We start from the raw sequence: 27,203 nt of genomic DNA on the forward strand, positions 1-27,203 counted from the left end.
TCCAGGGCCGTATGTGGCCCATAGATCACTGGTCAGACATGCCTGCATTACACCAAACCTTCTTATGTTTAGCATATTCATTAAGACATTTTATTTCTTCAGCTAAGCTTAAGGATGAACTAAAAGAATTGCTGCAGTTCCGTTTTCTCTGATCACACGAAAGGGTATTGTCAGTTGAAGGAATTAAAAGATGTCCTCATTTTTTTTTCTAAACTAGCTCAATAAATTCTCAGTATAACTGCTGAAAACATATGCTTAGCATGCTGTGAAAATGCTCACCTAGCCAGCAAGACAATTGCCTGTATCATACAAAACTTAGTTCAGCATTTGCTTTCTGAATAAGTATGATGCAGTCACTAATTGATATGTTCAACATTTATGTTGCTGTTTTATTAGTAGTATTAAATGGTAATAATAATTCCCTGTGATTGCCAATTGTTCTTAAGGAAAGTGAAGAAACTGATTGGCAACCCTTGCAAATACACTCCTTCCACCACTGCTGTTTGACATAAGAGGAATATACCCCAAGAGAAAGACACCTACCATAGCTTAAGTTGTCCTCAAAGAACATTGTTAATCCTGTGAGGAATCCCAGTGGCTATAAGGAGAGCCTTTTCTTACTGTGTCCTTTAAGCGCAAAATGTAAATGCTCTGTGTACTTTGCACCAAACTGCCAGCCACTGTTATCTCAAAGTACTTAAAACATTGGAGTCAGGGTTCAGTAAAAGGAAGTGACAATTCTTACTTCTTTGCAATAGCATATATGGTGTTTATTCCTGTCTATGGTTACGTGAGTTCAGATAGGATGGGTTATAGATATAACCCATCCTATCTGGACTCACTCCACCTAGACAGAAAATGAACGTTCAGATAAGCCAGTGTTCTATTTCTGCAGCAGAGTATCTTAGAGAGCCTGACCAGTTGCTCAAGGGAAAGAATTAAATCCAATTCCCATTACAATGCAATTGGTTGGATTGATGCTACTTTTAAAGTTGCTTTTCTGATATAGTTTCTTTTCGCCTGAAATTCCTGAATCTAATCAGTAAGGATGGAAGGCTGATTCTGTAGCGAACAGGAGGTAGATAGATAGATAATCAGAGTTGAAAGGGATCTTGTAAGTCATCTAGTCCAACCCCCCACCCAAGCAGGAGACCCCACACTATTTCTGATAAATGGCAGTCCAATCTCTTCTTGAAAGTCTCAAGTGATGGCGCTCCCACAACTTCCGAGGGCAAGCTGTTCCATTGGTTGATTGTTCTCACTGTCAGAAAGTTTCTCCTTATTTCCAGGTTAAATCTCCTTGTTCAGTTTCCATCCATTATTCCTTGTCTGGCCTACAGGTGCTTTAGAAAATAGCTTGATCCCCTCCTCTCTGTGGCAGCCCCTCAAATATTGAAAGACTAGTGATTAATGGGGGGGGGTTTTTGTTTTTTTTTTTTTTTTTTTTTTTTTTTTTATATATTAAAAAAAAAAAAAAAAATGGTTTTTTTTTTGTTGGGGGCCTTAAATTTTAACAAATTTGGTTATATACTGCAGTCTTCCCCAGTCTGACACCTTGAGGACTGAAAGTATTGTTTTTAGCATTGTACAGTCCTTTTGTACTGGTTATCTGTTGAATTCTGATACTCTTTTTTAAAAATCTTAAAATAAAAAAAAAATAGAAGAACAGGGGACAACTGCTCAGGTCACCTAAAGTTTCAGATGTAATGAATGTAGAAATACATCCATTTTATAGCTATCAAACTCCAGCTATTGCACTGAACCATCCCCTAAGTATTCCACTAAAGCGTACCCACTTCCAGTATTGGGAAATATGGATGGGATCACCGAAAAAGCATTCTGCAACTTCTTCAGACGAAAGGCTACAGATCAAACACGGCTTAAAGGCAAGGGAAAATATCTCTGATGGGCCTAACAAAGTCAGTAAACACACTTGATTGAATGAGGTACTATATATTTTTATTTGATTAGCACGTTCAGATTTTTGCACCATAATATAATTAATGGAGGAATCTTACATAGAGCAGAGAAAAATTCTGCAGTGATATGTACATTCAATATTTTGAAAATACAACAGTGATAAATAGCTATAGCACCATATATACGTACACCAAGGTTGCTCTCTTTGGCCAACATTTTTTGCTTTCTTAAGCATATTGGTGAGAAGAAAATAAACTTGACCTATGTTAGTTTATTGTATTTACCTGGACTTATCCATATTTGGGCGAATTGCTGAATTTTAACAATGTGACTGAGTAGATAATTGATGTTTAATCTTTAAGGTACCACAGGTGAGAGACCAGTTTTGCAGGAGGCTAAATGAATAAACCTTCTGATACAGTCCTCGTGACATTCCGGATGGTGGATGAAGTTCTACAGAACATTTCTGAAACAATAGCTTTCTATGCAGAAATCAGTGGAATAACTTATTGCCACCTCAAGGTAAAATCCACACATTCATGCCTTTCTGAAGAAAGAGGGGTGGCTCTAGGTTAAGGCTGAGTAGGTATTAGAGGCATCAAATTTTAGGAGGCACCAAAATTGAAAAGACTTCTAAAAAAAACAAATAAAAAAGTTTAAAAGCTGCAACTGCTCACATTGTAAACCTTGAGGATTAAATATAGCTCTGCAGTGTAAATAAGGTGACAATGCCTAAGGAAAGAAAATAATTGTCTGGGGACTGAAAATCATAACGGGCTTGAAAATCCAAAGAAAGAAAGAAGATGTCTGTTTGAAATTCCTAGCAATCAGAAGGTGATCCAGACCAGGGGTTTCCAAACTTGGCAACTTTAAGACCTCCCAGAGTCCCTCACCAAGCAAAGCTGGCTGAGGAACTCTGGGAGTTGAAGTCCACCAGTCTTAAAGTTGCCAGTGTTGGAGACCCCTAGCCTAGGGCACCAAAAAGTCTAGAAGTGGCCCTGAAAAGAGGGAAAAGAAGCAAAAGACTACAGGTAGTCCTTAACTTAACTTACTTACTTGTTTAGTTATAGTTTGAAGTTACAACGGCACTGAAAAAAGTGATTTATGACTATTTTTCAGAGTTATTACCATTGCGGCACCCCCATGGTCACGTCAAAATTCAGCTGCTTGGCAACTGCCTCATATTTATGACAGTCACAGTGTTCTGGGACACGTGATCTCCTTTTGCGACCTTCTGTCAAACAAGTCAATGGGGAAGTCAGATTCACTTAACAACCATGTTACTAAGTTAATGACTGCTGTGCTTCACTTAACAACTGTGGTAAAAGAGGTCATAAAATGGAGCAAAATTCACTTAACAAATATCTCACAACAAAAATTTTGGCTTCAATCGTGGTCATAAGTCGAGGACTACATAGTGGCAATTCAAAGTAAGTTCAATTGTAAGGAAAAAAATGGGAAACAATAATGCCTTTTTATAACTATATAGTGCAGCCATATATAGAATAGCTGTAGTTGTCCTAGAGCTCCAAGTATTTCAAAAGACATGAAAAATAATTCTCCAAGGCATATGGCATTCTTTGTCAGTCAATGGATATGATGATCTACCTTAGCTTCAATTAATTTACTAAACTATTAAGCACATTCACCGGATGAAACAATTCTTAGTCACATAGTTGAACTTCTACTGCTCCTGGTAATGGACAATGATTTTTTTCTCAATATTCAAATTTATTTTTCAGTTATTTTTCATAGTACAAAATATCTGAACATTTGCAACTTTGAATTTTGCCAGCCTTGCCACCATTTTAATCCATGGAGTTTGGGCACAAAGCAATTCAGAATTAAATCCAACCAGCTGACATTATTTTGTTCAAGAGTCGAGAGATTAAGGGATTCTAGTACTCTAAAGGCCCTGGAAAACTGAGGGCCGGGAAAAGGAAATCCTTTGGGAAAACATATTCCATTCTGTGACAATTTTATTTTTGACACCTCAGGCTCAGAAAAAGCCTGGCATTTCCCAAACTTTATTTGTTAACAATAAAAAGTTATAAGTTATGAAAAAACAGTTTAAGGGAGAGCTCCTTAATAATTTCTGCTCATAATGAAATAAATTTACAGAAAGAACTCTAGCAGTGCCTGTGAATCAGAAGACTTTTGTATCTTTATGACTGGAAAGACATTTTAGGCTCTCAGGATTAGCCTGTGTGATCCTGTCTAATTAGCTTCTTATTAATCTACTCCTAGAGGAATAATATATAGATCTATAACCCTGCAAGTTGCAGGCAGAATCTGAATTTGGTCAGGCCACAATACATTCCACGTGTCATTAGTTAGCCAGTATCAAATAAGTTAAAGAACTCTAATTAAAAATATGTCTTTTCTTTACATTATACATAATAGATGGTATGCATATATTTCCCACTTGATTAAAAAAGCACCTTAATTTAAAAAAATAATAAATCAAGAGCAACAAAACTACTGTTAAAAAACAAAAACAAAGAATAGCACCATTTCTCTGCTCCAGCTGAAGCAGCCCACACACAAACAATCTACGCATACATATACACTCATATGGACATATGCACCCACAAACAACTGTGTTGCAGGCAGTACAAATGGCAGCAAGGTGATTCTCAAGTCACAGGTCACTGCCAGGTGTATATTTAAGACCTTATCCTTGATAAAAATGGCAGGGAGTCCAAATGGCTGCAACTCTTCTTTTCTTCAGTACATCAGTTCTCCAAACTCACTTCAGCATTTATACAGTTTTGTTTCTATCCACTGTGCTAATAACTGCCAAAAGAAAGAGAGAGAGAGAAGGTGAAACTTCATGGAAAACCACCATATTTAGAACTATTAAAGGAGTGAAGAATAGGCATTTCATGGGATGCTTTGTCAGCTCCTACCTGTATCTGCCTGGGGCTTGCAGTAAAACTCACAGTCCTCTTTGGAGCTGAAGCGGTTAGAATTTCCTCCACAGCCACTGTAGATAAAGGGCCGACATTCCAACACTCTCTGGTTATAATACCATTGTAGGGTGAATTTGCTGCAGTCGCCTTGTTCCAGACTCAAAGTGCACAGGTCAGCTGGGGAAAAAATAACAGTGAGGATGCAACAAGGCATTAGCTTATCTAAGATGCAATAGTGCTACTTTAGGCATTACACTTAGCTGCAATTCAACAGAAATGGGGCTCGTTCTCTCTAATGCTCTAGATATAGTCGTATTGTCAGACATTACAAGAATAGGCTGGAAAGAAGGCAAAGAGTTGGTAGTTACATCCAGTTATACTTTGTGTTACACCCATTCAGCTATTTCAGTCTAAAGACCAATTCTGAGCAGTAGAAGTCTAAAGTTAATAAACTTTAGCCATCCCAGACAGTCTTCATATATTATCCACATTTTCCTTCTCAAGAGAGAAACTATACAGTTTAATAAATTTATTGGTAATGGGGATTGCTTCTAATTAAAGTTCCTAATAAGTAGACCACACCATCAACTCGTTATTACTTAAAAAAAGATCCAAAATTGCCAGATAGTGTATCTAAGGGCTTGGTTTAAGCAATAGGCCTTCTCTTAATTGGCTGCAGGCTTTCCCCAGAGATAAGCAAGGGACCCTCCCAACTTGCATATAGTATTGCAAGGCAAAAAATGCATTCATCCTCTGTTATGCCTTTGGTCCTAAATGACTGAAGGTGGGCACTTCGTTTTACTATTGATATTAACATTTTTTAACAGAAGAAATATTCTTATTTTCTGTTTTCCTGTTTTTGTTGAACACCACTCTGAGTTTTGCAGTTGAGATAATCTAGAAATATTGTAAAATAATTACATACATATGTAAAAGTAATCGCTTATAGCAAAATTATCCTTTGGGTAAAAACCTTGATTGAGCATCACTCCTTTTAACCACATGGAAGCATCCATCTAGTTTTCTTTGTAACAGTATGGACATAGTTTTTCATTGCCCATTCATGGGATTCTGTTTTGAACTTCTTCCAGTCTAAATCAGAATGCCTAAAGTATTTGATGTGCCAGATTTGACCTGCTTATCTTTTTCAAATTCAGCCAAGGTCAACAATGTAGGGTAGGTTTAAAGCCATTACTTATTTCAGAGATTGCCAAGTAGTCTATTAATGATTGCACTCTTACTAATTACTTCCACAAGTTTCAAAAGGAGTTCAGGTTCCACAGAGAAAACCACAGGCATGTACCAATCCTTTAAACACACATCAGAGACTGACGTAACTCACCATCCCTCAACATAGGACTCTCAGTCCCGTCTGCTATCAGGCCCTCTTCATAGTCGTCCTCTGTGTAAATATACTCATATTCAGGCCTACTTGTTTTCAATATGTTTTGTTCCTGGCTCCCTACAAAACAGAGGTGGCTGATTCAAAAGATCTCAGTTAAGGAAGGCTTGATGAGAAAGAAGGAACAACAACTATGTTGAATCCATGAGGTAGGACACACTTACAATTGTATTCCAAGAAAGAATAATCTATTTATTTATGAAGGTATTAAATCTGTACGCCACCCAATTCCAAAATGAATTTATAGATTAAAACACAAAAGGAAAACAATATTTTTAAAAGTGCAGCAATTGCTATAAGGAGCAATTCCCTCTACCCTAAATATAATCAATTACTGTAACACAAGATCTGGGAAAAGAGCCAGATTTTCAATACTATTTAAATACAATCACAATGGAGGCCAAACAAATCTCAGCAGGGATGATTTTCCAAAGGGCTGATGCTGCAATAGCCCTTTGGAAGACATGTTCCATGGGTTCAATTACAAAATGGAAGAGACGTGGAACATGCTAATTCTGTTTGATCATATGGGCCAGGCAGAAACTATGAAAGCCATATGGTCTTTTAGGATCTGGCACTGTATCATGAAGGCTTCGTAGGGGATAACCAGCACCTGGAATTGTACCTGGAACCTATTGGTACCTACTGCAGCTCACAGAGCAAAGGTGTTATGTAGGCCTAAGAAGACATATTGCTCATTTCATTTCTTTAGTAATGAGTAATTTAGTAATGCCACAGATAAAACATAATAAATAATATGTGAAATACAATAATATAAAATAAAAAAGAAACATAAAAATGCAAAAAACATAGCGATCAAGCCAATTGAAATTTTCAATATTGCCCATTTACTCTATTATGAACCAGCCACAGCTTCTGAATGATTTTCAAAGGCACTTCCAGATGATTGTAGAGCACTATAAATTATGAATGTCAATTAGCTTCATGGCTATTTTTTCTGCATTTTTATGTTTCTTTCTGATTTTATATTATTGTATTCGTACATTGTTAAATTTTATCTTTTACATTACTAAATTACTCATTACTAAAGAAATGAATTGAGCAATATTACATTACCACTACTTATTCTTATTTCCCCTGGGTTTTACCTATAGAATGGTATATGCAATCTACCTTCCTTTTCATAAGCTATTATAGCAATAAGCATTTAGACTTATACAATGCTTCATAGTACTTTATAGCACTCTCTAAGCAGTTTACAGACTTGTGTCCCCAACAATCTGAGTCCTCATTTTGTTCCAAATAAAACAAAGCTAACCATATTCTGCCTCGTTTCCAATAGAAGAATAGACTGTCAATCTGATAATTCCTGGCTTGCAAAGTACATCCTACTTTCGAATTCCAAAGCGGACTGAAAGGAAAGGTGAAAAAACTTAATTCTTGCAAGGAAAGTGTGACAGCTAACATTTGATGCCTAATAACATCAAGAAACCTACAATGTGTGCAAGGAAAAACAAAAGGAAAACATACTAAGAAACAAGACTCACCTTCCTCTTCTTCAGCATGGGACAGTTTAAGCACAGGGATTATTTGAGCTTTAACAGATGGGTATGGGTGGTTGGATGGATCATTGGGGAGATTACCTGGGAAGAAGAAGCCACAATGCAAAGCTAAATAGGCACATAACTGCCATAGAAATAATTGACCTCCCCATCTCAAGAGAAGAAGTTTCCAGCCAAAGTTCAAGAACCTTCAGAAAATGTATCTCCTTTTAAACTTTTCTATAAAAGTGAGTGAGTAATAATTATATACATAGAGAGGAGAAAGTTCTCAAATAAAGCTGATATAATGAATAATACAAAATATGTATCCTGGACACCAGAACAGTCGTTATGGATGAATTTTAAGCTACCTGTCTTTGAATGAAAAAATCTTGTACACAGGCCAATTTGGGTGGCTAAAAACACTACACTAATACACAATGCAGGCCTCTTGGCTAGTACCAATGGAATGTTTTAAAGTTAGTGAAACAAATAAGCACAAAACACTTATTCTCCAAGGTTTGCATCTGTTGTCATTACCAACTGAAAGAATATTGATTTCATACATAATCATAGGTGTTAAATGTTTTCAAACTGTACACAGTTCACATCTAGGAGTACTTATCTCATACAATCTAAGCCCCAGATCTCACTGTAACAGCATTGCCAAAAAGCCTTTAAGAGTTGTTAACTTTATTTTGTGAACTTCTTCTCCGACAACATTGAATTGTTAACTAGGACATACAAAACCTTTGCCAGATCAATTCTCGAATACAGCTTGTCCATCTGGAACCCACACTGTATATTGGATATTAACAAAATTGAGTGGGCTCAGAGATATTTCTTGAGAAAAATACTCCACTCCTCCACTCATACAATAGAACTCCCTATGCCTCCCGGCTCGAAATTTTGGGCCTGGAAAATCTGGAACTGCTCCGCCTGTGGTCTGATCTAAGCATAGTTCACAAAATTGTCTGCTATAACATCTTGCCAGTCAACGACTTCTTCAGCTTTAATCACAATAATACATGGGCAAACAACCAATACAAACTCAAGGTAAACTGCTCCAAACTTGATTGTAGAAAATACAACTTCAGCAACAGAGTGGTTAATGCCTGGAATGCCCTACCCAACTCCGTTGTTACAGCCTCAACCTTTCATAGCTTTAACCTCAAACTTTCTACCGTGGACCTCACCCCATTCTTAAGAGGTCTTTAAAGGGGACGTGCATAAGCTCATCAGCATGCCTGTCTTACTATCCCCATTTATCTGTATTTATTTCCTTTGTTCTTGTTTATATTCGAATAAAATAAAATAAATAAATAAATAAAATAAATCTCGCTATACAATAGGGAGTTGTTAGGGACCTGAATGTCTCCAGTTATTTTTTCTTCTGCTTCTTGCATGCATTTCTCATGCATCCCTTCCTTCCTTCCTTCCTTCCTTCCTTCCTTCCTTCCTTCCTTCCTTCCTTCCTTCCTTCCTTCCTTCCTTCCTTCCTCCCTCCCTTCCTTCCTTTCCTTCCCCCAGAGATTGGTTGCCAATTTTTCTAGTCTGATAATTACTGTAATTATCAGATTCAATGTTGTATTTCAAACTACAAAATTATGAATTTCAATTCTTCTTCAAACTAAGTCTAAAGTAAAAGACTTAGAAATGGAAATATGAATCTTTGTGAAGCACTGAAAGAGCAGAATTAGCAAGAAGATCTGGAACCTGAAGCAAAAAAGTAGCAAGGGTAGGATGGTTATTTAACCTTTCAGTTGCAACTGCCTCTTAATTACTACTATCTACCTATTGCCTTTTACATGCATGAATGCCATGGTAGGTTAGAGGGCAGGGTAAAGTGGCATTCCTACTCTTCTATTTCACTTCTCACAATAATCATAATACTTTTCAGATGTGTGGTAGAGAGCAGGGTCTCTCAAACATTATTTTAATCTTGAAAACATATAATTCAGTTTCTAGTTCCTCCTTGTAAAATCAGTTTGCCTGTCTGCTTCATAATATTGCGGCCATGCTAAATGAGAGCTTTAAAACAGCTAAACAAACAAACAAATACTAAATATTAAGGACAGGATGGAACATTTTTCTAGACAAATATTATTTGCTCAAATTAAAGAAAGAAATCATCATGAGTTGGATGCTAGGGCTCAATAGTATAGCTATGGCAATACTATCCAGGCAATGTTTACTTCCTCATCTCATTCTGTTGAATCTGTATTCCTCAAAAGTTGTACATATCTGGGTATATTTATGTGTGAATACCTCTTTATTAATGTCTCAGACTACAAGTACTGCAGAAAGGAAGATAGTTCATAGTTATCCAAAATACTTACGCCGTTCAGAAACAGAAAACTGGCTTCCACAAGCTGAAATGAAAAACAAAGAAACAATTCATTCACCAGGACACTCATTCTGTGATTAGATTGTCTGCCAGTTTTTAAACAGAAATACAGTTTTAGGTGGGAGATAAGCATCACTATTTTTTTTCAGAGGAATATTAGGGAAGCTGAAGTTTTGTTGCAATTTGAATGCCCCAACTTTTTATAACCAGAATGGTTATCTTCTTTCAGATCTAACTTGCATCCTGTTGCTTAGATCAGTGTTGCTCAATGCCAGCAACTTTAAGATGTGTGGACTTCAACTGTTGGCTGAGGAATTCTGGGAGTTGAAGACCACAAATCTTGGAAGTTAAGAAACACTGAAAGTAGGGCTTTCAGTAATTTTTCAGTTCATGTAATGTTTTCTTTTGACTTTGATTTGTGCAGTCCAGGTTCTCAATCATTTGCTGTTTGTCCATAATGGCTGGGGCACACAAAAAGAACGTAGCTATAGATATATTTTAGTAACCTAGATTTTCCTTTCATGATGTTAGTTCCTGAATAAAGTTCACACAAGTATCAGCCTTAACGGTACTTTCTTACAAGTTACACTTTGAAGATTTTTCTTTACAAACATTGTTTGTTCTGTGAAAAACTTCATGTTTGATTTCCCAAATGATTTTCCCTATGGAAATTGTCTCTAGCTGCTCTTGTATGACAAACAAGACAAAAGTATCAGACTTTTCCCCCTCAAAACTATTTAGCTATGAGACAGGACATTGAAAAGCATTGGAGTAAACAGTATAACATCCAAAATCCTCTCCACTGCTGCAAACATATTTGCAATTTCCCCAGTAAGACATGCTTAATCATGCTTCAGCACCATCTAGGGCACTTATTAGCTAAATTGTGTACGAGAAAATGATAATATGGATATGAAAAGTCTAGAGGGGAAATGGCAGGGTTGAAGGATCCAATTAGCCTTGGGGGGTGGGGCTTACCACAATGTTGACTCATCTCTTGCCTGACAAATTGTCGGACCTCTTCTTCCTGCAAAAAAGCACAAAGCAAATAATACCGAACTAATTGATATTCATTCACTCACTCACTCACCCATTCATTCATTCATTCCGTCCACAGATAACCCTCCCACAATCCAAATGGACTCTTAGCAGTTAATCATAAAGCAATAATATTCTAGTTATTTATTAGACTTATAGTCTAATATTACTTTACTTTATGACTATTTATCTATTGTACTTATATTATGCAGCATTACCCAGTCAGCTTAGAAATAGCAATAAAACTGCAAAAAAAAGAGTATAAAAATAATAAAAGTCCCAATGTTCCTCTAAACCCGTGATGGTGAACCTCTGGCATGCGTGCCACAGGTGGCACACAGAGATATTTGTGCTGGCATGTGAGCCGCAGGCAAACTTATCTCACTACGCATGCGTGCACTTCACAGCTAATTTTCAGCTGGTTTGAGGCCTTTTTCGGCCTCCCAGGGGCTTGAAAAAAAGCCTCTGCAGGATGAATAATAGGCCCATTTCATCACTTCCTGTAATACCAGACGTGACAAAATGGGCCTATTATTCGTCCTGCAAAGCCTGCAGAGGCTTTTTTCAAGCCTATGGGAGGCTAACAATCAGCTGTAAGGTGTAGTGCAGGTAAGGGGGTGGGGGGGGGAGGGGCGGGGGCATGGGGATTGCATGCGCATGCACAGGGTGTGTGGTGGGGGGATGAGCATTGCCTTCTGGGTGCTGGCACACAAGCATGCAGGTGCCAGTGCGCACACAATTTTTGGCACAGGAGCCCCAAAAGGTTGGCCACCACTGCCCTAAACAATACTCACCCCCACATTAATATACAACTTTACTAAACTCCAGCCTTACTCTACCACAAAGTTTGTGGGAAGAACCAGCTCTTTAACACTTTCCAGAAGGAGAGGAGGGCAGAGATCTGCTGAATCTCAAGGGGAAGTGTATTTCAAAGTGCTGTTCTGCTCCCAAGGCAGCCCTGTGTCTAGGCCTCCCATAAATGTGGGAAATAATCATTTCCATTTTCTTCAACAAAACCTTCCAAAGTAACATCCAGATCAAAGCAAAATACAAAAAAAGAGACTTCTAAAAGTCTGGAATCAGAGTAGAGTGCTTAATTAAATGTAATTTTTGGCAGAGAAAAAAAAATCTCCTGCTATAGCCACCTAAAATGAATTTAGGAATAAACAAATCCCAATCCTGTCTCAGGATTCTGATTCAAAATGTTACTAGCCTTCAGTTTCATTCACTAGTAGAAAACTGGCAAAAGCAATAAACAAATGTCCTCAGACCATTGTATTGGAAAGGCCTTTTCCCTCACCGTCATGCCAGGTACTCCTTTTTCTCCCCTTAAGCCGTCTAGCCCTGGACTTCCCTGTGAACATGCAAACAAACAACCAAAGTTATTAAATCAAAGTATTTGGAGCTGAAAAATATGCTCATTTGGAAGAAAATCTGAGATACACATTTTCATGTATTTAAAAAATGTATATAGCTTATAAGTAAAATTGGATAATAACAAAAGCAAATGAGCTTGGCATCATTTCCAATTTAGATTGGGTTCATACAAAAGTCTAAGCCATGAATTATTACGTAAATCACAATAGGTTTAGATAACATGCCCAGCCATATATATACATATATAAAACTTCATAATTTTGGATGGAGGTGGGGAGAAAGCATTCTGGTAAGTAAAGATAGTTCACAATGTATTTACAAACCTGTTCTCCCCTTTCTCCAGTCGTGCCTGGTGGTCCTGGAGCTCCTACAACTCTCTCACCTGCAGGGCCTCTTTCACCCTATAAGAGCAAACCAAGAAGATCTATCATGTCATCACACAGGACCCTTAAAGTTAAGTCATTTCATAGGGCCAGACACCCCGCTAGTCTTCCTTACTTTCTCCTTCCCTTCCTTCCCAGAAATGGTATTTTGAAGAGGTACATCTTATCAACCTGTATCACTGTGCACCACTCATGTTGAATAATCCTAATGATGTTAGTGATGATATATCATAATACCAATGGTCTCTGGTTTATTTTTGACACCTTGGTGGTTTTGCTTAATTTTAGGTTTTATTGCTTTCAATATAGCGATCTGCCTTGTTTTTATTTCTTGAAAGAAATGGAAAAGGAAGAAAATAAATTAAGGAAAATAGGATTTAAAGTTAAGGACTGCTACTTTTTAAAAAGAACTGAGATTAGTATGTAATTTGTCTTTGTGTGGAATTGGTTCATAAGTTCAAAGTGCTCTGGACTCATAGCACTCGTCAAGGAGCAGGTGAAGCTGTGGCCCACATGGTTTTGGAGTTATGTCTGGTGCACCAGTTATAAGCAATTCTAAACTGGGGGGTCTTCATACAGCTGCTCACAACTCAATCATCTCCCATTTGGATGACTCCAGTTCACCCTATGCAGGCTGCCCTTGAAGACCCTTTAGAATCCTCATCTGATCCAGAATGCAATGGCTCGAACACTGATGGTCTTCCATGAAGCAAAGGGGTGTCAAACTGGTAGTCCATGGGCTGGATGCATCTTGCACACAGGCTACGCCCACCCCAGCTCCACAAAGGGAAAAAGTGTTGTGAAATGTCACGTGATGGCAACGTGATGCCACAAGTTTCACACCCATGATGTTCCACCTATATATTGAGAGCTGCACTTTGCCCAGGATATCATTAGCCAAGAGCCTAAGAATCTACTTCCTACTGAAGGTTGGCATAGAGCAGACTACTAAAGGTTGGACTTGAGAGTTAGTTGGTTTATGTCCACCTCTAAAGTGGAAAGGAATGAACAAAAGAAAGAAGAAAAGGCAAAGCGCAGTCCAGCCATACTGTTCTTTTTTTGAGATTAAAATGCAATATTTGCTTATCATTTGATTAACAGGACTACCAGGATGCAAAAGCTTATATCAGGCAATTCTGAACAGGATAAACAGGATAACAGGAATTCTCCAGCTAAGCAATTTTAAGACACATGGACTTCAACTGGGGAATTCTGGAAGTTGAAGTCCACACTCTTAAAGTTGTACCAAGGTTGGGAAACCTTGACCTAGAATGTTAACAATAACAATCAAATAGTCCAATGGCGAATACTTACTTTCTGCCCTTGAATTCCTTCTGGGCCTTTGGGGCCAACGTTGCCAGGTGGACCAGGAGGACCAGGGGGTCCATCATTTCCTACAGGTCCTGGGGAACCTATAATCCCTGGAGTACCCTACCAATAGAGATTTGAAGAATTCTTACATGGAGATTATACTTGCAAATAAATTTAATTATCCTGCTTCTGCATGGATCGATATTCTGCTAACTAGGTTGGAACGTAGGAGTTTGTATAGAATTAGAATAGAATTTCTTTTTGAACATCTGATTAATTTTTGCAGGATAGAGTATTTCATCTTGTTACAATTGTTTGTAAATATTTAAAAACAACAGTTTTCTTTTTATTAAATCATATTTTTGCAAAAAAAAAATTGAGGGCAACTTTTCAAGATAGTTTTGGCTTTCGTCATTCCTGTTGAATGTTTCTGATTTCGGCAGAAGACTATACATAAGGAAAAGTAATCTCAATTTAGTATCTCTGTGAATCCAATAAGAAGGATTTTATATGTATAATACTCATCTATGACTTCTTTCAGTGATATCTTTTTATTTGTGTAATTCAATAAATCAGGTTTACTGTATTATCATACTGTATTATCCTCATTATGCACATAAGCCTAGATGTGTTTTAAAAGGTAGAGTCCTGGCAATTTTCCCAAAAGCAGAAATCTTATAATTTGTAATGCTCTTAACTGAGGTTGCACAATGACTCTGAATAGGGTTAAAACAGTTTCTGCATATGTTTCTCTAACAATGAATAAATATACAAGTGGACCATTTTAAAATTTTGGAGAACTAATTATGTTATGAAAATTAAACTGCAAGGTTTCAGAGGATAAGATAACAGCACAATTAATTTAGGGTGCTTTTTAGAATGTTTCAACTGGAGCAAGTAAAAGTTCAAAGACACATAACTCTGATACAAAGGTTTGTTTTTGAGACTAAAACTCATGAAAGAGCATGAAAAAAATTCCAGCAACTGCTGTGTATCAAATACAAGCCCTTATTATATAATGAAATCAAGGTTTCAAACTACTATGTTTTGGGGCAGGAAGAATAATTCCATATGTTTTGATATGGGACAAAGTTTGGTTACAAGCATTTTTCCTATTGTGAGAACTGGCCCTCAAAGGGATTTAAATCTAGGCAATTTGAAGTAGAAGCAGAAATATTACTTTGTTTATAGATGAAATTTCTATTGATTTGATTGCAAATTAAATGGATGAATTCATCCAAAGTAAGGATTTTATATATTCATTTATCTATACACATATCTAGCTATATCATCTATATCTATATATCTCCAAGTACAGCTTTTAAAAGCATGGCATTTCATTGAATTCTGGGTCTTTAAAGTATACAGATTTTATTGTATTGATTTTTTTTTTCATTATTCTTAAGTGAAAGAATACCACACCCTTTCCCCCTTTTCTCCCTGATCGCCTCTGGATCCTTTCTGGCCGTCAAATCCTCTGTCACCCTATGGAGAAAATAATTAAATATATAAATGGTGTGTATAGAAGTAAACCATGTAGTGATATTCCCCTCCCCTCCCCCAGTGTGTATATGTATGTTTATATATGCATGTGTGTGCATATGCATGTGTACTTTACATAAGCAAAAATAAATAAAAAGTTTACTTCATGGTAAAAGAATTCACCATGATTTATGAATTCATCATGATTTATTAATGATTGATTGAACCAATCAAAATGGAGACAGCACCATTCCCAACCCTTCCCCAAGCTCAAATCTTACATAGACAACAATACTGCAAGGCAATTCCAACCTCTGAACTGGGGGTGTTTAAGGAAGCCTCTCTCAGAAAAGATATTCACCCCCCCACACCACTGATCAATAGTTCAGTACTGATCTACTGTCACTTTATATATGCTAAGTATATACAGCAAATCTGGGCTGCCTCCATTCCCCCAAATCCACAGTACAGGTATCTTTGACATCGGCCATTAACTTCCTTAGATTCATGTATCTTTCATTTGCAGTGCTAGCATTTTCTTTTCTTCCCATATAAGCTCATTACTGTATATCAGTGTTTGTGAACCTTGGCAATGCGAAGGGGTGCAGATTTCAACTCTCAGAATTTTTCCAGTTAAATTTGCACTATACTATTCTATTATGTATTTTCACTACATTATTATAACATCTATTCATTACTCTATACCTTTGGACCAATGAGGCCTTCTTTCCCAGGGATTCCTGGTGTCCCAGGCATGCCAATCTCTCCCTAGAAAAACAAAAGAAAAGGTATAGGCTATTCTGTCCCAATATATGGCCTGCTCAACTGCCCCATTAGAAGAAACCTGAGACACTTACAGGATCACCCTTTCTTCCAGTAAGGCCCATTCGGCCAGTTAACCCTGGGTCTCCCTACAACAGAAGGGAAAAATATTTTAGCTGGAAAGGAGAAGGCAAAAGAAAATGTAGACACCAATATTGCAACAGGCTTAGTCTTTGCTATGATAAAGATTTGCCAAGTTATTATTTATGTATCCCAGAATAGATTATGAAAATGTCCAGAGTTCTAGACATGTCTAGAATTCTGCCCTTAAGAAGGAAAGCCTTGTATGTACCCTGAGGGAAGCTGGTGGAAACAAAAAACTATTTTTTAATGTTGATATCAATTTTCTCTTCAGAGGGCTGTATATTTTCAATTCCCACCTTCTATTATGTTTTTTTTACAATATTCCAAATTATCATTATACATCTTAAAAACAAACAAAAGTTATCTTCTCAAAAAGCAAGTGGACAGAATAGCATTCAATATAGCCAAATATCCCTGCTCCAATTTATTTATAGAAATAGAGGTACTCCCATTTCGATCACAAATCAGGAAGATAAATAAGAGGAGATAAGCTCTCACTTTGCTTCTGATTGTTTCATAATTTGAAACATATTTCTGTCAGCCTTGCTTAGTAGAAGTTGGGATAGAAAGATGGATCCAAAAGAGGTAAAGTAAAATAAAGGATAGATAGTTCAACTCCCTTCTTTTAGTTCTCTATTTTTGAGATTAAATTAGATACTTTAAATATGTGATCAGGACAGTCTTGTGAACAATAGTTGTAGCATGGGACGCAATTGAGTTCAAAATCTGATTCCGATGCTGTCAACATTGCTGTAACTGAGTCTGTAGATTGCCAGCTTCAGGAATCATCAAACCATGATTAATCTGAGGTTGATCAACCTCAGGCATCTCCCGACCAGCTGGAGCAATTAGATGATGAGGCATAACCCCGAAACCCCAGGTCTTGACACATACATCAGTGAGCAGAACAAGGTCACTTGATGAGGCTCCTAGCTAGGCAAAGGGCAAGGCCTGAGTAATTGCAGTCAGCTGTTTGCAGATAAGATTTATTTTACTACTTTGCCTTCAGTCTTCATTAGTTGTTTGGAATTCTAATTGAGGACTCCTGTTCCTATGTTTTCTTGCTCTGGAATCTTTGACTACTGGACTGATTACCCATTTGGCTCTTTGTCTCCTGGAATGAAACTGGACCGTGATCTTGCTCTGTGAGCTTCAAACAGAATTATTCAGGCAAGCACCGTTTGCAAAAACCCTGATTTATGACTTTGTCTATTGTTAGTTGCCTAGTTGTAATAAATGTGTCTGCATATGTCTGCAACCTGATTCAGAACAAGTGGCAGCTCCCATCATATCAGCATGGCCAAAAACCTAATAGCAATAGCAATAGCACTTAGACTTATATACCGCTTCACAGTGCTTTACTAAATGGTTTACAGAGTTAGCTTATTGCCCCCAACAATCTGGGTCCTCATTTTACCGAACTTGGTAAGATGGAAGGCTGAGTCAACCTTGAGCCTGGTGAGATCTGAACTGCCAAATTGCAATCCACAGAAGTAGCCTGCAGTACTGCATTCTAACCATTGAGCCACCGCGGCTCTAGTAATTGAATTCTCTTCCCAACACTTCATTAGCAAGTAAGAAGTGCTTTGTAAGTTCTCTTAAATGAACAAACAAGGATGTGTTTATGAGCCATTTCATATATTTGTTTATCAGACCCAATATTGCCTTATCATTTATGTGAGTACATAAAAATTATTCTAAGGTCAATATATAAGCACAGCTCCATGTGTTCCCAGAATTCTTCTATTGCACACATTTGCTGGTGCATTCTAAAATGATGGCTATAAATTTTCCATAGAGAGCACTACTGGAAAAATAATCATTGCAGAGATGTTCATACCAGTCTACTCTTACATAAACAAATTTTCTTTGCCCAGAGGTCCTAAGTAATTCTTTGCATCTCAGTCATCAAGGATATATTCAAGCAAAGATGCACTTCTTTTCTAAATCCCTGCTATTGGTGCAGTGGTGGGATTCAATTTTTTTTGCTACCGGTTCTGTGGGTGTGGCTTGGTGGGCATGGCAGATTGTAAAATCTCCAGTCAGAGGTGGTATTTGCCGGTTTTCCGAACTACTCAAAATTTCCGGTACCGGTTCTCCAGAACTGGTCAGAACCTGCTGAATACCACCTCTGTATTGGTGGCTTCTTTTATCAGGGAATAAGATGTAAGAACCATTATGTTTCATAAAAAAACCCTCTGCTCCTTTGCCTTAATGTCTGTCAAAGTACAGTATTTTACTTTTTCCTCAAGCAATCTTTTTAGTTTTTACTTAATGTTTCATAATGCAAAGAAATCGAAGAGTAAATCTGACAATCACCTTCTCACCCTTATCTCCATCTTGGCCACAGGCTCCTTTCATTCCTCGATCGCCCTGTAACAGAAATAAAATGAGTGCCATGCACAGCTCCGATTATTGATTGTACATATTTTTAGTTTTTTTTTCCCTAAAAACATGAAGAGAGGAAAAGCAAAGAACCCCAAAAACCCCCTACCAAATATAACACAAGCAACATTAAAGAAGCAAAAACTCCTACCATGACAATTTATAAAACAATACTTTGAAATCCATAAGAAATTAGTAAAATAAAGGCCCGATTAAAAAAAAAATCGGAACCTCTGTCCAAGGTTTTATCTTTCTGTGAAACGTGATGCAAACTGGCATGCAGAGATCTAACTTCCTTGTCAGTATAAGGGCTAGGCTACTCTTTTTGCAGTTAAACCTAATAGCGATAGCACTTATACTTATTATATACCACTTCATAGCACTTTACTGACCTCTCTAAGTGATTTAACAGAGCCAGCATATTGCCCCCACAATCTCTGGTTCCTTATTTTACCAACCTTGGAATGATGGAAGGTTGAGTCAACCTTGAGCCGGTTAGAATCAATCTGCTGGCAATTGGCAGAATTAGCTGCAGTGCTGCATTCTAACCACTGCACATCCATAGCATCAATGCTTTTGTGTAGCTTCTGACTCCATCACACAGGTAGCTCTTTTCTGAGCTAATGTGCTATCCACTCCTTTGATACCTTCCCTGCATCAGCTTCACAAGTCTTTGTGACAGAAATCAGCTCCACATGGCCTGGAAAGAATCTCCTAACCTTACAAGAACATAAAAATAACCACGAGCGCACCTTTGGGCCTCGCATTCCACTAGGTCCCATTTCTCCCTTCTCCCCTCTGGTTCCAGGAATACCATCCTTCCCAGATTGACCCTGGAAAAATAAAGATGAAGGCAATGTGATTCTCTGACCATGGAACTGCACAATCCTAGGCAGAATCTGCAAAACATAAAAAGCACTCACCGGCTCTCCTGGTTCTCCTGATTTACCAATTTCTCCCTATGCAAAGCAAAACAGCCAGTAGATAAATATTGGATAGGAAAATAAAACCATCCAGTAGATATGCAACCGTGAATGAAGAAATGATCTCTTACCTTTTGCCCACTGGGTCCTCGTGCACCAGGGAAGCCTGTGGATCCTTTCTCACCTGGTTCACCCTTCACTCCCTAAGTTAAAATTGCAGATTACAGACAAACATGAGTGTCAGAGAGAGAGAGAGAGAGAAAGATGCCTATCCAATTCCTGTGCTCAAGAAAAAAAGAAAGTATTCATAATTATTCCATGCTGTAAGCAGAGTTCTCATTATGCTGTAAGTTGGCATAAGGCTTTCAATGGATTCTCTATTGACTTGTGTGCTCTTGCATTCCAATAAGTTCCTACTGTTTTGATAGATGGATGGGCTAGATGCATACCGAGACTGCCTTTTTCAGTAGTGATCTACACATATTCATATAGTTTAATAAATATCTTGCAATATGCAGAGTTTCATACCTCAAAAACATAATGAGCAAAACAGAAAACTCTGCAGCAGCACCGGAACTGCCAGGATCTCCAAAGAGTGGGTGTGAGCTTTGAAAAGGCCCAAAGGTCTAATTTTGCCTTTTGACCATGACCCCCACTTTAATGAAAAAAGTTACAAAATTCAGCTATGACGTTTGAAACCTGCAGGATGAAAAGGTTCAATATGGAATGCTTTCAGGTGATGCAGAGATCAATCACACTGACCTTACCAACTTCCTTCACTCTTACTATCTTCTGCAATCTAATACAGGTACTGATTCTTTTAGCCCTCAGTCCCTCTAGAGCCATGGTGGTGAACTTATGGCACACGTGCCACAGGTGGCATGCAGAGCCCTCTCTGTGTGCACACACGCCTTCGCCCCAGCTCAGCTCCACCGTGCATGTGCGCATGCCACCCACCAGCCAGCTGGTTTTGGGATCTCTACCACACATGTGCAGGGGCGAAGGTATGCACAGGACTCATTTGCGGGGGGTGCGCATATGCGGGACGCACGCATGCTTTGAGCACTTGGTGCCAAAATGTTCACCATCACTGCTCTAGACTATGCAGGATGTTTAGAAAGAATTTTAGCACTTTTGAGGAGCTAGCATCTTCCTTTATGTGTGCGGGATACAGCAAAACTTGGGCCTTTGCCTGCTCTGTTACCTGCCTGGCACAACAGAAATTTGTCACCTATCGTAATAAATGCAACCCAAAGATCTTCTCTCCAGTACCTTCTCTCCAATGATTCCGTGATCTCCTTTGTCACCCTTCTCCCCTTCCATTCCTTTTAGACCACGTTCTCCCTAGAAAAGTGCAAGAGAAAAAAAAATACACCTTTTAAATCATTAATGAGAGCCAGTTTGATATAGTGGTTAAAGCTCCAGGATAGACACTGGGAGACTGTGAGTTCTAATCCTGCCTTGGGCATGGAGCCAGATAAATAGCCAGCTACTTTCTCTCAGCCCTCGAAAAAAAGCAATGGCAAACCACTTTAGGAAAACCTTGCCAAGAAACTGCAAGGACTTGTCCAGGCAGAATCAGACACAATTTAATGTAAGAGAAAAAAAATCATTGGCCAGAGAACAAAGTAGAAGTGCTGTTATGAAAGAGCATCTGGATTGATTTTTAGGAAGTATATAAAAAGCGAGTGATGCAATTTAACTACAACAGAAATTAGAGTTTTGTGTGCCATATTACTTACTGGTTCTCCTTTGTTCCCTCTGAGACCTGGTGGGCCTTCCACAACGACAGTATCTCCCTATGATTGGAAAAAATATGATAATCAAGAAAGATCTAAATACCTCAATTGTTCAGTTTCCATTTCTGCTCTGAACTAATGCAATTTTTCTGTAATGCAAATATCAACTGTTCTATAGTAAAATATTTTGTGGAAAAACCAACCCATAAATCAATTCTAAGAAAAGTAATCAGTTGTCTCACAGCTAGGAAAATAATCAGAGATTCATGTCATAATTTCTGCTGGTCCTTCCTAGAGAGACCCAGGACTCAAGCTTGCAACTGTAGCCTGCAAAATCTGTGTGTGATTGAGTTTGAATGCCTTCTTCTTTCAAACAGTGCAATTTGATAAAAGACGGAACTTAGGAGATTTCTTATTTCAAGGTTAGGATAATGTGTACCAGATGAAAAAAAAAAAAATATATATATATATATATATGGATCTTTAGTTGTTCGGTTTTCTCGCGTAAGATTCGAAGTATCTAGGCAACGCTTCGATGAAGTCTCATTCATCATCTTCAGGCTTCTGTCTCCGGCTCTGTGCTTTTCAGAGTAATGTGAGATTGCAGCTGCTTCCTCCTTTAACTGCCAGTGGGGGTGGGACTTGATTGGGTGGGGGCTTGGCTGTGTTCTGATTGGGTGGGGTGTGTTCTCATTGGTAGGGGGTTTGGTTGTGTTCTGATTGGTTGGGGGTTAGCCGTGTTCTGATTGGTTGGAGGCGTGTTCTGTTCAGGTGGGGGCTTGGTTGTGTTCCGGTTAGTCTTAGTTGCTGGGGGATTTGAGCTGGTGAGTTGTGATCTTGCTGTTTGGCTTCTAGTTCGTGGTCCTGCTGCATCTTCATAGTGGGGTGTCGGTTTGCTTCATGTATGGCTCGGAGGGGTTTGAAGTGGGTAGTGATGCAGCTGTAGTGCAGCTTCTGGTCCATGGTCGTGTCTCATCTTTCTGAGTGGGTGAGAGTCTGTTTTCACATGGAAGTGGTGGTGGCATCTTGTGTGGCTCTCGTGGGTGTGGGTCTGGTGTCCTTCTTCATGTTAGGTACTCGCCTGTTCATGAGGGCGGGTTTCAAATGGCTGGAAGGCGGGAGGTGTCATCTCGCTTGTTCATGCTGTGTGGGCGTTTTTCTATCTCTATGGCTTCTCTGATTATTCTGCTGTTGAAGTGTTCGGTTTTGGCTTTATAGTTCTGGTATTTTTAAAATCAATTTCATGTCCTGTGGCTTTGAGGTGTTGGACCCCCACCCAATCAGAACACAGCCAAGCCCCCACCCAATCAAGTCCCACCCCACTGGCAGTTAAAAGGAGGAAGCAGCTGCAATCTCACATTACTCTGAAAAGCACAGAGCCGGAGACAGAAGCCTGAAGATGATGAATGAGACTTCATCGAAACGTTGCTCAGATACTTCAATCTTACGCGAGAAAACCCGAACAACCAAAGATCCACATATAAATACCCGCGAGAACCTCAGAAAACAAACATATATATATATATATATATATATATATATATATATATATATATATATATATATATATATATATATATATATTTGCTATAACTTTGTCAGTAGGGTAGTATAGGTGCTGGCTTGCTTTGATGAGTTTATTTGTTCATTCATGTGTTTTCTAAGGCTTGTCAAGCAAAAGTTTATTTTGCAACTGCCTAGGTATCACCAGCTAATGCAACTTAATCTTTCTAAAACTGGGATACTTACTTTGTCTCCTTTCAGCCCCATAAGCCCAATGTCGCCCTAAGAGAAAAAAAAGTATAATTGTAGATTAATTTACATAATTTATTACCATCAATGATATAGCAGTCTTAGATCAGTTGGATTATAAATATATAGATGGTTAATATTAATGCTAATAATTATAATGCACAACACTTCACAGCAGGAACTAAGATAATAAGCCCTTACCTCCAGGAATCTACAGAATTAGACTTTGGTAGGGATATTTTGAAAACTCATATGATTTCATGGTGGCCTGGGTGCTTGCTTAAAAAGCAGCCAGCTTATTATAAGGACTAGATAAGCAATGTAAGGGAAAGGAGACACTGTAATTCTGCATATTTTACAGGCTGGTTCTTTGTCTATTCAAAATGTGTTTTGACATAATTCAGATTTGCAGCATAACAGGATCTTGGCAACAGGAAATGCCAGATGTTTAGTTACTTTTCTTCATTCATTCCAAAGCTAAAACTATATTAATAAAATGATTTTATTTTTCAGCATTAGAAATAGGTCAGAGCAGGAGGGTTCTATTCCTCCTCACAACTGTCCCACCCCATTCTTACTTACTTTGTCACCTCTCTCCCCTCTGTTTCCGGGAGGGCCCTAAAGACAAAATAGAATGCTTAAATGCAAAATGCCTATACTTAAGACCAAACAAACAGAGGAAAGAAGGTTGAATGAGATATTTACAGCAGGCCCTCGATCTCCCTCCAGACCTGGGCGCCCATCTTCACCCTGAGGAAAGACAAACGAAGTATTCACAAAGAACAAAAGAATAACAGGGGCGGGGAGGGGGACAACTGTATATCAAGCCAAAGTTGGCAATTTCCCATAATACTCAGCCAGCTGATAAATCCCAAAATACCACACCAACATTTATATTTTATTCCAACATTTTAAGCTTCGCAGTCCTTTTCTGAATGGCGAAATGTTTTTTTAAAAATAATAAATGGTTTTTGAATATTTTAATAATATAATTTGCCCAAAATTATATTGGGAAGTGGAATCTCTAACCAACCTTAGTTTACAAAATTTAGATATCTATCCTTTGCCTTAATAGGAGGAAAAACTAGATATTACAGTACTGCTAAACATTTTCTGCTTCAGATCATGCAAAATCTAGCACAGTTAGTTCTGTACTCTCCTCTTTTGTTGTTGGTCAAATATGATTAGAATTCCAGCATTAGAGTATGCAACACATCATATTTCAAACCTTCGGACTTCGATTTGTCAAAGTTTTTCTTCTTTTAGTATCTAGTTTGAAACTGTTCTTTTTTTGAGTGAGAAATGGGTTGCCTTCGAAAACTTAAGAAATCTTCAGAGCTGAAAACTGTGTGAACTTTGGAATACTCCATCTAAATCTCAATCTAAAAAGAAGGCTATTTTGTACTCGAATAAATTAAATTTTGAAATGAAGAGTTTTGTGAAGTTTTGCATTCAAACAATGTAAAGCAAACTATTTTACAAACCCGCACCCTACAGTGTCACTATACCTGGATAATGATGTTAAGATAGTTCCAGAGTCAGTGTAAAATGCCTACCCGAGTTCCTGGATCTCCTCGTTCTCCTCTAGGTCCTGGTTGTCCGATACCTGTGTCCCCCTAAAAAGCAGAATATGACAAAAGGAAAACCTATCAGTGGATCCTGTTGCTATTTCCAGCATCTTTCTTGAATTATTTTTAGGCACATAAGCTTTATCAAAATTGAATGAGGGAAGGGAAGGGAAGGGAGGGAAGGGAAGGGAAGGGAAGGGAGGGGAGGGAAGGGAAGGGAAGGGAAGGGAAGGGAAGGAAAGGAAAGGAAAGAGGAAAGGAAAGGAAAGGAAAGGAAAGAAGAATAGCTCTCTAGAAATAGTAGTTGTGCTATATAATAGAGGCTTCTTATAATTCCTTTAATCTTTTTATATTTTGAGGTTTAAAACTTCATTTATTACAAATGAATCCAAGAAATGATTGATTGTAGAATGAGCAAAAATTAGAATAAGCTATCTTAGAAAAACAAATGTAATTTACCTTGTCTCCCTTTACTCCTGGAGTGCCTGAAGTACCCTATAAGGAAGCGTTCATGAGAGAAAGGAATAAAAAAAATAGATTAATATTTTAGACAGCAAAGAACATGAACATGTAGCAATGCAACACAGAGGATCTGATTCAGACTGTACATACAGTCCTCATTAAATCACTTTCCAACCACCTCGTTACTTACTGGTGACCCTGGAGGTCCTGGTGGTCCTGGTGACCCTGCAGTACCATCTCTCCCTGGGAAGCCAGTCAAACCCTAATAAGGAAAAGATCTGTCAATCCAGAGGTTTAAGACCAGACTGGAAAAGCCTTGTTTGTGATATTCCTAATGAAATAGACTGGAGTCTGCATTCCAGTGGTACAGGCAGACACACTGGTGGCTCATACTTAAATATGGGAAGATCTAAATGTATACTATGTAAAAACATCGTTTACATCAGGCATTCTCTTTCTATCAGTTATGCACAGTTAGTTTCTTCAACTTTAAAGTTGAGGATAGAATGGAATGAAGTTTGGAGGAATAAAATAAAGCTGAGGACAGGATGGGGACAAAGATTGGAAGAATAGAGTTCAGCATTTGCCTCAAGGACCAGGGATTCCCCATCTGCATAAAACCCAGTGAATCAGTTTTAAATAATGTGACATTTGTCTTTAGACATAGGCTGAGCACTCAGATAAAGAACAAATCTAAACACTACTCACCATTATGGAAAAATCCAGAACGAGAGGACAATACAAAGGATCACATAAAAGGGGAATGATCAGTGATGGAATACTAATTCAGTGTGGGTTTCTAGAGGTTGTCATTCATTTATTCAGAGAACACACCAGGCTAAGGGATTGGATGACCACAGCAATTATCAACCTTACCCTCTCTCCTGGAGGTCCAGGTTGGCCAGTCATTCCATTTTCTCCTCTCGGACCAGACTGGCCAGGAGTTCCAACTGCACCTGGCAAACCAGGTGGGCCTGGTGGGCCAGGTAAACCAGGATCTCCCTGAAAATAAAGCACAACACATGGGTCTAGGCATGAGAATAGGTAAGCTAAGGAGCCACATTTCTTTTTTTTCCTTGTTCCTCAATTATTTGAGAAGAAAAAATTACAAATGCATGGATATACTTCCCCATTTTGAGCATTATCGAATTTTATTCAGTGACTAAAATGTTTCTTGACTTGACCAAAACTCCAAGTGAAGAATGATATATAGGACATAGAATGCAATATGAAATGAGAAATTCTAACTTTTAAAGGTTAATCTGAGAAATTAAATCTCCAATCTAATGTATGTTTTAAGAAATTACTCTCAGGATTCTCTCACTGCAATCGTTCTCAACCTGTGACCTGTGGTCCACCATGTCATCACAGGGGGTCCGTGAAGGCTTGAAGAAATGTTATGATTTAAATCTTGAGTTAAATCTTAGCGGGTCATGGCCCATGGCCACAAAAGGTATATAAAGGGCCTTCATGGTGAAGAAAAGGTTGAGAACCACTGTCCTACTGTACAGAATCAGCAGTTTAATTTGGCAGGAGCTGTCCACCACAACAGTACTGAAAAAGTTAGAAATGAGGAGTCCTGAGAGGTATATCATGAAATAAGAAGTTAGAAGTGTGTCATGAAATAAGGGGAGGAAAAGAATGGAGTCATTTTGGAACAGTAACACAGAAAAAGAAATTACCTTTAAGCCTTGAGGTCCATCCTGTCCCGGAGGTCCCTGGATGCCAATTCCAGCTAAACCCTAAATAGTACAGTGAAAGAAAAAAATAATGTAATGCATAGATATGTAAATT

The 27,203-nt window shown here is 38.2% G+C and overlaps 1 protein-coding gene across 1 annotated transcript in view; it reads right to left on the reverse strand.

Moving 5' to 3' along the window:
• Nucleotides 1-1,937: 1,937 nt before the first annotated feature.
• The window catches only part of COL7A1 (collagen type VII alpha 1 chain), a 127,679-nt gene continuing 102,413 nt past the window's right edge, over nt 1,938-27,203 (reverse strand). Inside the window, exons 96-121 of the mRNA XM_087923796.1 lie at nt 27,092-27,151; nt 26,286-26,411; nt 25,600-25,671; nt 25,407-25,442; nt 24,936-24,995; nt 24,085-24,129; nt 23,962-23,997; nt 23,377-23,412; nt 21,631-21,687; nt 21,161-21,232; nt 20,020-20,091; nt 19,889-19,924; nt 19,718-19,798; nt 18,900-18,953; nt 16,532-16,585; nt 16,380-16,442; nt 15,615-15,677; nt 14,196-14,312; nt 12,822-12,899; nt 12,422-12,475; nt 11,062-11,110; nt 10,076-10,108; nt 7,743-7,838; nt 6,175-6,294; nt 4,830-5,009; nt 1,938-4,716 (exon numbers count right to left, since the gene is read on the reverse strand). Coding sequence (XP_087779922.1) covers nt 4,682-4,716; nt 4,830-5,009; nt 6,175-6,294; nt 7,743-7,838; nt 10,076-10,108; nt 11,062-11,110; nt 12,422-12,475; nt 12,822-12,899; nt 14,196-14,312; nt 15,615-15,677; nt 16,380-16,442; nt 16,532-16,585; nt 18,900-18,953; nt 19,718-19,798; nt 19,889-19,924; nt 20,020-20,091; nt 21,161-21,232; nt 21,631-21,687; nt 23,377-23,412; nt 23,962-23,997; nt 24,085-24,129; nt 24,936-24,995; nt 25,407-25,442; nt 25,600-25,671; nt 26,286-26,411; nt 27,092-27,151 — 1,785 coding nt within the window. The 3' untranslated portion in view covers nt 1,938-4,681. The remainder of the gene's footprint in view (nt 4,717-4,829; nt 5,010-6,174; nt 6,295-7,742; nt 7,839-10,075; nt 10,109-11,061; nt 11,111-12,421; nt 12,476-12,821; nt 12,900-14,195; nt 14,313-15,614; nt 15,678-16,379; nt 16,443-16,531; nt 16,586-18,899; nt 18,954-19,717; nt 19,799-19,888; nt 19,925-20,019; nt 20,092-21,160; nt 21,233-21,630; nt 21,688-23,376; nt 23,413-23,961; nt 23,998-24,084; nt 24,130-24,935; nt 24,996-25,406; nt 25,443-25,599; nt 25,672-26,285; nt 26,412-27,091; nt 27,152-27,203) is intronic.

The sequence above is a fragment of the Pseudonaja textilis genome, chromosome 2, assembly GCF_049901715.1.
Source record: "Pseudonaja textilis isolate UNSWEBS1 chromosome 2, rPseTex1.2, whole genome shotgun sequence".
Lineage (NCBI taxonomy): Eukaryota > Metazoa > Chordata > Lepidosauria > Squamata > Elapidae > Pseudonaja > Pseudonaja textilis.